The sequence below is a fragment of the Molothrus aeneus genome, chromosome 5 (genome assembly GCF_037042795.1).
Source record: "Molothrus aeneus isolate 106 chromosome 5, BPBGC_Maene_1.0, whole genome shotgun sequence".
Taxonomy (NCBI): Eukaryota; Metazoa; Chordata; class Aves; order Passeriformes; family Icteridae; genus Molothrus; species Molothrus aeneus.
The window spans coordinates 54354775-54370720 of record NC_089650.1 but is presented as its reverse complement, the minus strand read 5'-3'; the positions used below and the strand labels follow the sequence as shown (position 1 = coordinate 54370720).

Sequence of the window (15946 nt, the reverse complement as noted above, 5' to 3'; positions counted from 1 at the left end):
ACTAATTTAAGTAGGCTCTGCACTGTGACATATTTATTGGGTGTAAAAGTTACATATCTCAGGCAATACTACTTAAGTTATAGAAAACAGGTAATTTTGCCTCAGTCATCCTTAATATATGTTTTCTCTAAAACTAGATGAGATTTTACTCAGAACCATTTACAGCATTTCGTCAAAACATAATCATTACTTTTGGTTAGAAATACATACAATTTTTGTACACTTTTCTCCTGTGCTTCTTTATATTCAGTTGGTATTTTATGATTTTCTTTCCTTTAGGTTTGGCTGAGCTTTTAGCTATACATACTAGTGTTAAAATCTAAGTCATTGTAGATAAGGAAATGAAATATGTGTGAATTTGTAGCTGTAGAATCGTCCCACTTAACATGCATTGCCAAATTATGATCAGGAAAACCAAACCAAGAAAAGTGGTTAGCATATGGATTTCATGGAAAGGTAGAATTGTAAATTTTCTCTTGGTATCTGCTATAGAAATATTTTGATCTTGCTTGACTACAGAAAAAAATAGATAGAATGTAGTAATTTATTGGTAAGTAATTTCAGAAATTAAATTCTGCCATAATTGCTGCAGCCTTAATTGGTACAGTACATTCTGTGTTTGGAGGGATTTTCTTTGGATTTTTTTTTATTGAATGACCACTGATCTTCATGACTTTTTATATTTCTGGATGTTTGCATCTGTTCTCCTTTATTCGTTGTGTTTTGGATGGAACTAGTGGTAAATGACATACTTGGGCTTTTTATTATTTATTTGTTATGATTTGTATTTTGGTACATAAGAAGTACACATATTTCCAAATACCATCAATATAACAATATTTCATAAAACAACATGGCAAAAATTATAATCAGAGTGGTTCAGGACTGTTCTGTTCTGAGCTCTAGCAGTTGGAACTTTTAGTTCTATTTCCTGAATACAAGTGTGAAGCTTCCTGAGATACTCAGTTTCCATATGAGATATGTAAAATAGAAGTTCTGTTTTCTCTAGTTTAAATGGGAGAAAGAATCTAGGACTGTTTTTGTTTGACTGTCCAGTTTAAGTTTGAATTTAAATCAGTGTTCGAGTATCATAGTATCATAGAAGGTTTGGGGATGGAAGGGACCTTAAATCCTTTAGGTTCTGTGCCAATGTCTGCTTTGATTCTAACTCCTTAACCTTGTCTTACAAACTTGAGATGATAATGTGTGGATAGTAAGTTCAGTTGAGAAAAAGATCTAGCATTCAAATTTGATTCTTGTCTTAGGGATGGAGATTACTTGTGGGTTTGGTTTTTATTTTATAAGAGTACCTATAATACCAGCTGAGATGTGATTCTTTAATGTACTTTTAAACCAGTACTCTTGGAAATGAAGATGTAAATCTCTTCAGCTAAGTGAGCTGAAGCTAAGCACAGCTTCTCTGACAGAGTCCTTTAGAACCACATATTTTATGATTAGTGATTAAGGTTGCTAATGACTTGTGTAAGAGATCCATACCAGATGAAACAGGACTTTAATTGCTAGTTTAGTGTGCTGAGTCCTGGAATCTTTTTCAGTAGTCATGAAAAGGAAAACATGAAAGGGAAATTATAAAACCATCAACTTTCCATAAGCTTTCATTTTCAGGATGTTAAGGTGTGTTTCTGTGAAATTCTTATTAGGAATATGAAATTAATTATAAGAATGGCATAATTCTTTATGTTTTAATAAGATTAATGGCAGATTGATCAGTTGAAATGAAGAATTAGAATGTGTATTTGAATCAAAGAATATATATATTTATGTATATATATTTATACTGTATTTGAATCAAAGAATTAAAAAAATATATCCTTGTTGAGAGCCACTGTCCTTGAGGTCCTGAATGTAAGCTGATAGCAAAAGAAATTAACCTTTAAAATATTTAGATTTTTTTAATATTCATTTCAAGATGCAACAAGTCTAGTTGGAATTCTGAACAATATAGTTTGTTTTTGTAGAGAAAAAAAATTATTCCTACTGTTTTGAGGTCTATGTGCTATAGTCTGTTGATTGACATGGTGTGTAAAAAAAGGTCAAAATTAAGATGTATAAGACTGATTGAAAGAATTAATATTCATTTCAAGGAATTCTTGGAGCATAATGTAAGTAATGCACAATAAAGGAATGGACAAGAAAAGATCAAATTTAGCATTGAATTTAGGAAGATCAATGTTATAGTATTTCAGCAAATATTTGAGCTGGGCTTTTTTAACTCTTGTTTCTTTCCTCTAAACTTTCATATTCCAGGTGAAAGTTTTTGAGTGACACTGAAAAGAAGAGACGGGTGACTGGCCAGTGACTGGCCAAGAATATGTCTCTTAAATCTTCCAGACTGTGTCGAGTGCAGACTTCAATGCTCCTACCACTTAGCATAGATAAACCAGTATTGCACCTTGTGCTTATCAAAGTTTTGGTTCATCCACAGTCTTTGAAGTTACAGGAACCAGGAAGGCATTTTTGCATCCAGGATCCAGAAGGGACTGTTCTGTGCTACCTCAGCCATTGCTGCTGTGTGCTTTCCATGCTCAGGCACTCAGCTGTACCACTGAAGCATCCAGGTCCACTTATGCCTCTTAACCCATACCTGCAGCAAATATTTCTTAAGCTGCAGTAGGTGACCTATTCCTACTATCTCTTTAATATTAGATTTTGAAATCTTAGTATTCTCAATTCCAGCTGGGCCCAACAGGAAAGAAATGTTTTCTCTGACTCCCAGACACAGGTAATTAATAAGAGGCACAGCACTCCAGAAATAGAGCTCATTATTTGCAACTCTGTGTAGCAGGTTAGGACATCTGGAGATGGAAGAAGTGGCAGCAGCATAGGGAATATTGCTGAGCATATTGCAAGAAACAGTACTCAAGAAAGAAAAGAGAGCTTCTCTCAGAGCTAGACTGTATTCATTTGGTGCACTATCAACAGCAAGGGGCAGAGAGAAGGGAAAGGTGGCACTGAGGCAGCTGAACAAGGTCATCCAGGCTCTGCAGAGTGTGCTGGACCTGTGCTTTCATGTCACTAGGCACTGCAGTCACTGCTTTGATAGCAGGCTGGCAGGGGAGGATTTGTACTGAGCCTGGCTGAGTCCCAAAGCAGCAGGTATCCCTCATCCTAAATATCTGGGAAGAGGATTAGAGGTTAACATGGCACAGCACCGTGCCAGCCTGCCTACTGCAGCTCTTACAGGGTGTGAGGCACTGCAACTCTGTCTGTCTGTCTGTCTGTCTGCTCTACAGTGCAGGGAAGGGGACTGAGGGGATCCCACACAGGGGATGCCCGCTTGGCACTAGCCATCCTTTCCTTTCACACTTGGCAATCCCAAATGCAATCAAGTGAAAAAGAATGTTGTCAAGGAAACAGGAATTAAATAATCCCTATATTAAGGATTTTTTCCTCTGTATAGTGGTTACATCTGGTTGCAAACAAATGTATGAATCATCCAGCTCCATCTCTAGTCCAACATTATGCAATTTCCTATAAAACTATAAAAAAATTTGCATTTATTTTAATGCATGCATACTGTTTATTTCTCTTTTCTATTATCTAAAAAGATAAATGAGCCTTTTTTTTTACCCTGGCAATAATTGGTTTCCTCCTCAGGTTGTCTAAATAATTTCTCTAAATTAATTTTTAGTAGAATTTTACTTGATTAGTTCTTTAAAAGTAGGTGCTATATTCCGGGATTTCAAGTACAACATTGGAATGTACAAATGAAGGGGCCATTTCATGAAATTCCCAGCACAAATTTTGCAGTGTTTTATATGTGTTCATAATGTGTAAAACACACAGCTGTTATTAAAATGATAGTTGTTAGCATTTTCTTTCAAATCATTGAAGATTATATATAAATTTAATTTACCTTTATGTTACTTATATACAGTCCTAAAGTATAATATTGTAAAGTTTATGATCATAAAGTATAGCAAGATTGTAGGTTCTGCCTATCAGTATAAAATAGAGGTGTGGTGGACCAGGAGGGCTCAGACTGTAATTACATTGCAGTTAACAGCAGGAAGGATTAACAACTCTCATAGAAAAGTACTGCATTTTAGGTGTGCCTTTATTTCTTAAATTAATAGATGGGTTCTCAGTTTTGACACTAAAAGCTAACTCTGTTAATGTCCTCAGTATGTTCAAGTTTGATTTTAACTTCAGTTACTGCCATTTTATATTATCTAAAATGAAAACACTATTACTGGTTTTTATGTCCTGTTAAGTTTCTTCTCTTAAAAAAAACCAAACAAACAAAACAACCTTGCAATTGAACTTTGTCAATAATTCACACAGACAAAAACTCTGTATTTTCAAATTAAATATACTGCTTTGATTAGCACAGAAGATACCTTAGTGTTCTACTCATTAGAATAACATTTTTATGTTTTATAAACTATCAACATGTTTCCTGGAACTGGTTTTTATGTTCCTTCCTTCAAGATCCACATATGGAGTCAGAGTAGGGGTGATAGTAAATAGCATAACAACTGCAGACAGCCATTGCCAAAAAAACAGTATTATTGGTCAATTGTATGCTAAAAATTGTATTTCTAACAGGATTATAGCAGAAGTCATACTGTAAGGAGATTTGGTAATGAACCAGATTCCAAAACACGATAAAATTTGCTTTCTTTGCTCTGGGTTTGGGGTTTTTAAAAATTGTTTTAATATGCTGAGGTTTCACTGGGTTAAAATCTCAATGAGGAGAAAGAGGGTGATAACTTTGTAATAATTATTATATTTTCTGAAGTTTTATTAATATTCAGTTTTGATTTAGTCTACAAGGAGCAGACCTTGACCTTTTTGATTTTAGAGGAAACTGAGGAATAAAAGCTTTGGAAATTACCTCTTTGAGCTGTCTATCAGGTAGTCTGGTATTTTATTTTAGATGTGTGTATTGGATCTTCTGGGATAACATTTTTTCCCCTCAGGAATAATTTTGTGTCTGACAACAGCAGCCACTGCTTAACATTAACAGTATTGCTCTTACTGTTGTGGTGTGTCAAACATAGACCTCACACTTTTACTCTTCGTAGATCTAGAGGGGCTTTTATACCACAGCACTTCCAGCATGTTTACCACAGTCTTGTCTTGACTACAAGGTGAAGGCTGTAGTTCTAGAATACATGTTAATTATCTGAGAAAAATTAGATTTTGAAAGTACATTTACTTTAAAACTGCACTTTAAATAGCAACTTCTAAGGTGTTTAAAAATACTTTATAAATAGTAGCATAGTTGGGCATGCTATATATAAAGTGTTGTAGCATATTTTACAATCACACATGTGTAAAGTATCGTGTAAATCCAAATGTAGTTAAAGTTGTGGAAATATGATGAGTGAAATTCTATAAAAGATAAGGTTTTTGTTTGGTAACAAAAATGTTGAATTTCAAATGTACTGAAGAATTATTTCAGAATTGTGGGTTAAATGTGTCACTGTAAACCAGAAATCCCTTACAAAGGCTGGTATATAGTTTACATTTAGATCTTTTGCCATACTTAAAAGTCAATTTGATTTATGGGTTTTTAATTTATTCATAGTCTGACCCAGCAACTCTGTTGCACCAGCCCCCTATATCTTTTAATTACAAAATACAGACTTCTACTTGTCAGGAAACATACCTTTATTTTTTGAAATGATCCAAAGGGCTAAATGTTTAGCTGGTTTTTTTTGGTTTTTTTTTTTTGTTTTTTTTTTTTCATTTTGGGATTTCTTTTCTATTTGAGCCCATGTCCTTTATAAAATAAAACACTGGAAAATTTCACTGTGGAAGTTAGGTCCATAGTGCAAGTTGCTGCTGCAAGCCAGGCTAGCATTGGAGCTTGAGCAGCCTGTTCAGGGTGTGCCAGGCGAGCTGTGAAAATCCCAGTGGACAGATTTACAGTTTCCCTGGCAGGCTGCTCAAGCAGCCTCGTTGCAAAGGATTGTTTTTGTGTGACAAGTCAGCTTCCTATGACTAGTTAGCTTCAGCTTGTTACTATTGCCTCTTGGCACCTCTTTTCTTTCCAACCCCCTCTGTGTGGAATTGCTCTTAGATGCTGCCTTAGCCTTCTTTTCTCTCCCTGCTAACAAGTGCCAGTTTTCTCACACTGTCCTGGGTATTATCAGCTGTACCCCCTAACTATGGGAGTAACACTGTGACTAAAATCTCTTCCCTTTTTGTGCTTGATGAGGGGCAGGAGCAAACGCAAGTGGTACCTTGATCCTTCTCTGCTTGGCTGGCAAGGAGGGAGGGAGGAGGGAGGGAGGGAGATGCCTTTCCCTGGCGTGGCATGAGAGGGCAGACACCACAAATAGACAGAGCTGAAGCTGTGCTGGCAGGCTGGGCCTTGCAGATGGGCCCCAGTTCAAGGGATTAATATAGCTGCTCCTCTCAGTTTGAGTCCAGGAAAACAGGGCACTCTATTTGCCAAATTCAAAGGACATAATTTTGAGCATATTTTTTGTTAGTAAAGCCAAAATATAAACAAACATTGGCCTGGGATTTTAGAAACGCCAGCTCTGATGATGATGATCTACTGGCTGCCCTGATTCTTCAGCCAGGTGTCATCACAATATCATTTAAATTAAGCAGAAAACAAAACTCTTCCAGGAATATTTTACAGAGATTGATTTTTAGACTCAGTTTTCATCTGAAATAGACCAGGCAATTTATCATCTACAAGTTTTTAATGGTAAATGTTAATTCACATTATGAGTCATCATATTTCAAAGAGTGCCTTATATTTCAATACTGTTGTGGATGAGAAAATGAATCTAAGAAGTTAGTATGCATGCCTTATTTGTACATGCTGCTTAGCTGTTTATCTGTTGGCAAAAAAATAATGATAATTAAAAATAAATTAGTAAGCTTGAGTCACTTGTAGTAATTCTTGCTCTTTTTTTGGTTTTTTTAACTGTAAAATGCTGAATTGAGCAGTTTTAGACAAACTTGTCATTGTGGTCTTTTAAGTAGTGTGTTTGTACAATTCTTCAAATCCAAAGACTTTGGGAGTTTTTGATAGTTTCTTTATAGTAGTTTCCTTATTTCCAAAGAATGCTCCATATGCAGCAATAAAGGCAGCATGATTTTCTTTAGCAGTCAAAGAGAAATAAAATTTTCTTATTTAAAGAAAATAACATTTTCTTTAGTGAGATTTTTGCCAACTTCTACTTTATTTTTAAAAAGATGTAAGCTTTATTTCTATCTGAGCAAGTTTTGAAGCTCTATAATAGATCACAGGAAGATAAGCCTTATCTTTAGATGATCATACAAGTAGTATGTCTTTGGCCAGTTACTTCACATGGATTTATAACACATATAATCAGTCTTAGACTCTGGTCTTCTGCCCTGGTAACAGTGGCAAAATGCCCACTCAAGCAGAAGTGGACTTGGAGACAGTAAATGCATTACTCTGCCATTTATTATGTATTTAATTCAGATGAAAACTATTATCAAATTTGAAATTAATGGTAAAAGTATTAAACTAGTTCATCACTAACAGTCCTATTTCAGATTTGAGTTATATGTTAAATTTCATATAGCATGGATGTTGAAGCTATAGTCTTTGGATGTTCCAAAGCCCAAAAGAAAACCAAAACTCTGCTCCAGCAATATGAATCATTTGCACCAGTAGTCTGACCCAGAAAAGTCTTGAGACTGCAAAGAGTAAAAGAGGTAATTTTACAAAGCTCACTGAATTAATTGCCATGTCTTAGGGCTGCTTGAAAGTTTTGTAAAAGGAGAAAAGAACTTTCATGGAGGAAGGCATTTATGACCCCTCCACACAACCTTCCTACACTCCACTGCTAATTAATTAATTACAGTTATCAACACAACTGTCAAATAAGTACATAGAAATTTTTTTTGAAGAGTGGGATTTTGACAATTGTAAAATACTTTAATTAAAATGTGTTCTCTCAAGTGTAATAGAGACATTCATGCTAACTCTGTTGTATTACTACTTATTATTCATAATTAAATATACAGTACTGCTCAACTTCTATCCTTTCTCTTTTCATGTTACAAGAACCAGTATAGTAAGACTGTGAAATAGATGAAGTCAAAATAATTTTCTCACAAACACAAAGAAATAATTTAATGTTAATTTCTGCTCCTGGCTTTTCTTAAAATCAGTGAATCCTTGCTAAGGGCTTCTACAGCCATCTTCTATGAAAGAAGGTGCAGAGAAGGGAGCAGGGGAAGCATGGAAAATATGATTCTTATGAAGAAGAATAATTTCCCTGGGTACTTATACATGCTACTGCAGGATTCTGATTTATAACAAGATAATGGCTGTGGGTTTAATTGCATTCCTGTTCACTTATTTCTGATCTTCAGAATAAACCTGAACAGATGTACTCACATAAAAATATACTTATACACATCCTCACAAATACATATGCATGTATACAAATGTGCACAAATTGTCTGCATTTTTTCTGCAAAGATAGAGCACCTAGAAGATACAAGCAGGCTTAACAACTTCACCTATTCCTAAGATTGCCTTATACCTCCCATCATAAAAGTCCATGTTTATTTTGCTGTGACTCATCCAAAACTTCTCTTTTGCTGTTTTGCCTCAGTTTATCAAAACAATTAAAACAGACAGGTGATCTGCTCTATGAAAATTTTCAAACATGAACTTCAAATTTGGCCTAGGGTGGCTTTTGCATCACATTTGAGGGTTTCTGATCTTATGGGTCACCAGGTTTTTTTCTTTAAAGAGCAAACTAAGTTCCAGAGTTTAGTCAAATTAGGAGCCTTATAAAAATTGTCATTTGCATGAAGTGAGGAGACAATTTGTGGTAGCTGATCTTCCAAAGAGTGCTCTCAGAGCTGGCAGGTCTCAGCCTACAGATGAGGATTTGAGGCTTTGTGCTGCTGAGGGTCATGGTGGATTTTGATGCATGTTCATCAGAACTGAACATGAAGGCACTGTGTGCCAGTGAGCTTCTTGTTACCTCTGTTTCTGGGCTTAGGCTTCTTGGAAGTGAATTTCACCTAAACCTGAAATGAGAGAGAGAAAAAGCTGACCCACAGGATGATGTTTTGGGATCAGAAACCAGCAGGGAGTGGGAAAGCTGGGCTAAGACTTGAGGTGGGAGTTGACTGCAACTGACCAAAATAATAATTTATTTCATAATTCTCCATGTATAAGTAGAGAAGTAGCTTATCTTTGCATTGGTGTGAGAGAATCCCAGGCTTAGCAATCATCCATAATTTTGAAAATTTATCCAAATGTATAACTTCATGCCCTGGAGCATAAAAATAAGTTGGATGGGCAGCAACACAGATTATTTTTCTCAAAAAAAATTATCTATCAAATGACCATATTTCAGCTACAATTAATAGCAGGTTTCTGAACTGAAAGGTTGAATAGCAAGTATCTATGTAAAAATCACTAAACCTAATTGGACCTCAGGTTTGTTTGGATACAGAGGTGGTACATGAGTGGTTGCTTATAAATGATCATTGTATAAGTAATACATAGTTATTACACTGCTAGTTGGAAAAATATATTTACTTCTTCTTTTTTTTTTTCCTTTTCAATTAGGAGTTACTGATATTTTTACAGAATTTGCCCACAGTACACTGGGGAAATGAAGACATCAGTGTGCTCCTAGCAGAGGCCTACAGACTGAAGTTTGCATTTGCGGACGCCCCCAATCATTACAAGAAGTGAATATAAAGAGGCAGAAATCATTAGAAGCAACGTGTTCTGCAGTATTATGGCATCTGTTGTTCTGGTTATGCTTTCAGCTCATTGCTCTTTCATTTGAAGTAAGATGACCATTAAAATTCTGTTGGAATTTGCAGAATGAGAACAGAATACCAAAGAAGTGGACAAAGCATGATATCGAGCACCGAACAAACTTAAAAGTGAATTTTTTTGCTCAGCATGAAAAATGAGTTCAGAAGTCTTATAATTTTCTTCTTTTTTCCCCTTGTCTAAATAGAATAGGAATCTCTCTTATTTATGTTGAGCAATTTTTCAATGGTACTTTAGACTTAAAACTACTTATGGAATGATTTTGTCATTACTTCAGTGTCACCTGCCATGAATTTATCAGCCAGTTTTGGTTGGTGAAATCTACTTTGAGTGGCAAAAAAGAACTTTTCCTTGATCATACAGACCACATGAGACAGCAAGGCCTGTGTTTTGAGGTCTGGTTATAACTCAAAAGACACTGATATTAGCACACCATCTGTTGTTTTCCCATGGAATTAGGTTAGATTACTTCTATAATATAAGAATATAGAAGGTTGTAATGGAAATTGGTGGCATTTTTCTAAACATTATTCAGTCCTGAAGGATGCTATAGAAGCTTTTTAGCCATAAAAAGGAGTTACTTAAAGCTGGAGACTCATCTATTACACTGAAATAAGTCCCCCTCAATATATTCTGGAGTGCTTTAAAATAGTGAATTAAACAGAAGGCATGGTCTTGTCAAAGTAATTAAAGTTTCTCTTTTAAGGCCTTGCAATTTTTCAGCATGAAATTTCACTTTTAAGAAATCTATTAAGAAGCTTGGTTTACTAAGCAAGATATATTTTTATCTCAGTTGTTGCCTTATTCTCCATTTCTAGCGATTAGAAAAGGAAAATTAATATATCTTTCCAAAGCTTTTTTGTTAAATAATTTAATACCCTTTTCCTGATTATTCAGAGGAAGAGAGCTAGCTCCCAACAACAATAACAGTAACTGTATACTCAGATTGCTCATGGGTCATTAGCAGAACAAAAATGCTCTATGAGTTTATAGACTAAAATTAATGTTTCTTCATATAACCATGGGATACTGAATAATTTCTTGAAACCTACATAATTCAAGTGCAATGGTTTTTTTCAAGAAATATTTTCTGATAAGAATTCTAATTTTGCTCTATTGGTTGTAAATAACTCATATTAATTTGTGCCTACCATACACATACAGGTTATGAAGGGTGGGAGTTGCAATAAGCAATACACTTAAAAGTTCAGACTTACTATTCCTCAGTTTGGTTCTTGAGTGGCACAGCGTTGCACAGAAAGTGTAGTGCACTTTTAAGTTTGGGAAATAAAAAAACTTCAAGAGATTTTCTCTTATGACTTGTTATTGAAAGATTATTTTCAACTTCTTAAAAATATGTAGATACATATTTTGAAGAGAGCTTTCTAAATGTATTAGTTACATTACTTGCTTTAGGGACCTTAGTTCTTCACACAGACTTCATAATAATTAGGTGTTTCAGGGTAAATGAAGTAAAATACATTTTTACCACCATGTGATTATGAGACCATCTATATTTTAAAAGTATATGAAATCTTTGGTAGAAGATAAAAAGAGAATTATTTCAGAAACCTAGTTTGGCAACTAGGATGCATTTGTTTTCCACTGGTGTCAGCTGGGTGTTTCAGTTGTGATGGATACAGGGTCAGGCCTCCCAGATGGCTGCATTTGTGCCTGGAATGTGTAGTGGATCTGTGCTTCTTACATGTCTGTGTACTGCTTTCTGTAACTTCAGTTCATGGTCTAATGTATCAAAATTTATGTTTACAAGGGATGTCATATTGTGCCTAACAGTGTCTACCAATAACAGAATAAAAGAAACATGAAATCTATGACCATTTGCTTTAAACTTGGTATCTGCAATCATTTGTTAATAGAAATGCATATTATTGTAACGAGAGAAGACAACACAGCATTAACTGGTGTAAGGGTTTTCTATAATTAACTTTTTTCTTTTAAGACGTTATTTAGGTAGTTACATGTAACATGGAAAGGTGACCCAAAGTTGTCTGCTGTGTCAGATGCTCCTGCATAACATTTTTGGGACTGGATATATAAAATTTCCTTCATTGGGTCCACATAAGTTGTCTGTCATGTCTTCCAAATTCAACAGGTACCTCTTACTTCCCTTAGAAGGAAGTATTACCATTAGAGGTCACATTTACTATTGTGTCTGTGTCAGAAGTTGAATATTGTACTTGAGCACATTGCTTTTTAAGGAGAGTGGGAAGTTTCCTAATAAAATACCAATGTTTATTTATGTAGATATAGGCTTCTTTGGAAAATATGATATAGATATATAAATGTTATTTATATATCTATGCAGATAGGAGTAGTTCTCAATAAATAGAAGGCCTACATTTATGTAAAATTTCAAATTTTTATCAAAAGCCCACACATTTAACAATTTTACATCTCAGGTAAAATGTCATTCCAAAAAAAAATATTGCATAGAAAAGGAAATAGCATTATCATTATTACATCCCATGTACTTAGTTTTTTCAAAATTCAAGATTCTGAATATTATAAAATTCCTTTGTAATATGTATTTTCTTATGAAGGAGGCATCTTGACATGTCACTAGTGAAACCAGGCAGTCATTTCCTAGAACTCATGTGAAATATTTAAATTGCAGTGTCTGAAATGTGTGTTAAATAATTTCTGTAATAGAATGTACAATATAAAAAGATTTATGACTACAGAATTTGAAAAATGTAAATAATAAATTAGTTAACTGTGTAAATACAGTACATGGAGTAAGATAGAAATGTAAGTTGAAATCCTAGGTAACTCTGTAATATGCTATAAAAAATTAGTTTCATTATTATTTGGCGCAGTTCCATATGGAAAGGCCAGTTAATTTTTTTCATTTCTTAACTACAGAATAGAACTATCTGAAGTTCCATTGTATGCTTCTGACAAACATTACCACTGAGGCACTGGTTAAAACTGTAAAACTGGTGAAAGATGAGGAAATAAACACATATTTATGAAGTGCTACATAGAGTGGAAAACTTCTGTTTATTTTTTCTTTGAACACATTGCACCCTACACCAAAGCATGGATTTGGTGTGTTTCTGTTTTACAGCCTCAAAAGCCTTTATCACAAGAGGAGATGCGTTAACAGAACCTCAGTTCTCAGTTACATTTCTGCCACTCTGCCCAGGTATCTTGTAGGCTCTGCAAGTTGGTCACACAAGCAAGTTCCAAGGGTGTGTCTGTGCAGAGATCATGTACATAGAGGGTATGGAGCATTTTCTGGAAGATGGATTTGACACCACAGCAGAATTAAATTGAAGGTGAAGCAAATCAGGGCAAGGCACACAGAGGAAGCACAGAATTCTGTACGGCTCTGGGAGTAAAGGAGAAGGGGAAACTTCAGCTCATAGTCAGGGAACAATAAACAGCTGATAGGGTCAATAAGATCTGGAAATTAAGATGATTTAAGCAGATTACTATCAAGGAGAGATATCATATATGTATATGTAGCTCAAGTCCCTTATGTCAAGAAAGCTACTGGGAGACTTCCAATAATCCTGTGTATCTGGTGAGAAAATGTACAAGGAAGGCAAAGACAGTAGCTTCTCTCTTTCAAACTCCCCACCACATTCAGGGGTAAAGAGACAGGGATGCAGAGGCAGTCTGTCTGTTATTCTGTTATGTGCTTGAATGACAATGAATTGTAATCATGCTGGTTTCTCATCTTCGGTAAAACTTATGTTTCTTTATCTGCTATAATCCTCTAAAGATCCTGCATAAAATCAGCAATGGGAGGTCTTTCAAATTGCTTTTTCAAAAGCAGAAGAGATCAAGAAGGTGGAGTAAAGGCCCAAAGGGTCACAAGGTATGTGCTGGTATTTGTTGATTTTTCTTGTGCAAAAGGAGCAATGGAAAACTGTTTGGGCAGATGGAGGACTTTCCATGGATATAAATGTGAAGTACAACAGAAAGGACTTTCTGAAAATCTGATCTGTACTTCAGGTCAGTTCCTCCTTGAAAACAGGGTGGAGTGGAAGATAAGTACATTGTAGCCCATTAAATTCTTTGGAGATGGGAAGAGGAGGGGAGGTGGAAAGGCTCCCAGTCCAGCAATCACTCAGGCAGAATTCTGTGCCATGGGAAAGAACTGCAGCTCAAGTGCTTCTTATCACTGTGTGATGGAGAGTCAAGTTCCTGAGCAATTTAATTCCGGATCATTTGCATTTTTATAAGTTAAAGCTAAAATCTTGCATCCCATCTAATTCCTTAAGCTTAGTGCCGCTGAGGCAGCACAGGAGAAAATAATTAAATTGCTGTGGCACTATATCAGAGACTCTTTTAATGCTTCAAAGTCTTCTGTGTGGAGCCCACAGGACAGTCAATGCCTGTGCCAGAAATGAGAGGCTGAGACATGTGATGCTAGGGAAAGTCTCTCAGAGACAGGTGCTCTGAAAATTGGGCTTTTTCTGGCCACAAGAATTTCCTACAATTTCCTACAAACTTCCGAAGCTTCTCCAAAGGAGAATTAATGTGCACAGTAAATGGTTGTTTGAACTGGGCTCCCATGTTTGTTCCTGTAATCAAGCTTCCACATCAGAGAAAATTAAAGTCCGAAATTGCAACCAATATGGACAGAAGTGCTCAGTCTTTGTTATCAAATCAATTTAGTATGCATACTTCTCTGATTTTCCTGTTAAGAATCCTTCAGAACTAAGATCTCATTTCTGTGAGATCTGGATTTGGGGATACAATCCACTTTACACTAGAAATTTCTTATCCAACCATCACTTACTTGTGTCTTCTCAGAGATCCTCCTCATGGGAAGAAGAGCATTCTGAAATTTATAGCAGTAGAAGGAAAAAAAACCCCAAACACAACAAAACTAATCAGACAGAATAGAGGAGTTTTATTCCAAATAATTTCTGATTTCCAGAAAGGAGAAAATGTGCCTCTTGGGGTATTTAGGCCACTTCATCCTTAAATTCAGGATGCAATCTCTCACACAGAGCTTTTTTGAACTTCAGCTTATGTATTTTCATATATTTCCATCTTCGCCAGAAAGATCTGAGATTTCCAGTGAACAGTTCCTGCTACGAGCCCATTTGATCAATTCTGCTCACTCTTTTAGCAGCAGCAGAAATACAAAATATGTATCTGTCATGACAGCTCACAGGAGGCAATGAGATACCCCGGCTTATCAATAGTTAGATGGCTATCTCCCTCATAAAATCCCATTCAAACAGCAAAGAGACTTGGTAATTTTTCATCTCATGTCGTCAAAAAAGAAGTCTGTAGCTCCAGCTTAAAACTGTGTTTGTAGAAGCACTTTCAGACTGTAGCTAACAATAAACTATATATCTGGAGGAAGAAATTTAGTCCTATATTTATGTGATCAAGTAAAAACTTTTCCTAAGTCATCAACAAGTATTTGCTGCAACTGTATAGAATGAATTGCCTCATGCACATAAATAATTCAGCTTTTGCACGCAGAAGTGAATAAAGTTGGTATATCAGTAAAGAAAATTTTCACTGTTATATTTTTATATTTTTCCCCAGATATTTTACTATTATTGCATCAGTGAAAAATTCTGTATAAATTTTTAAAAGGAGTACTTTTCTCTCCATCACTGTCATCAAATACAGGGCATCAGACTTCTTCACATTCAGGTGAAGCACCCATCACATTCTCAGTAAAGAAACTTTATGTGAATGTTTTCATGGTAAGGACCAGCCTGTTGTTGCATGTGCAGTCATCTTCTGCGTTATAATAGCTAATCCAGATAATTAAAATCATAAGGGATAATATTGTCTCTGTTATCTAGGAAAGAATAATAAGGAAAAGTCCATCTTTCTTTATCCAAGGACACCTGTTCAGTTTTGAAAACTTGTATTCATAATGGAAATGCTCTGAAAAAAAATATTTTATATATAATATGCATATATAATATTATTCAATTTTCATAGCAATTTAAGTTAAATTGATACTTGTAGCCAGCAAAGGATTCCCAAATCCAACAAGCATTCCCCACAAAATATAATAGTCACAAAATATTTGTCTTGACAGGGATATGTCAATGGACAAAAGATTTAGTGTTGGATAAGTAGTAACTTTGCTTATTTATGCAAGTTACTCTCTCCCCAGTCTTACAGAATGTCAGAAATGGAGAGACTACATCTGGGCTTCTGTCACACTCCTTTCAT

At 35.3% G+C, this 15946-nt stretch overlaps 1 protein-coding gene across 1 annotated transcript in view; it reads left to right on the top strand.

The window, feature by feature from the left end:
* TBC1D22A (TBC1 domain family member 22A) overlaps nucleotides 1-12766 on the top strand; it is a 138814-nt gene extending 126048 nt beyond the window's left edge. Inside the window, exon 13 of the mRNA XM_066550777.1 lies at nucleotides 9551-12766. Coding sequence (XP_066406874.1) covers nucleotides 9551-9679 — 129 coding nt within the window. The 3' untranslated portion in view covers nucleotides 9680-12766. The remainder of the gene's footprint in view (nucleotides 1-9550) is intronic.
* The last annotated feature ends 3180 nt before the right edge of the window (nucleotides 12767-15946 follow it).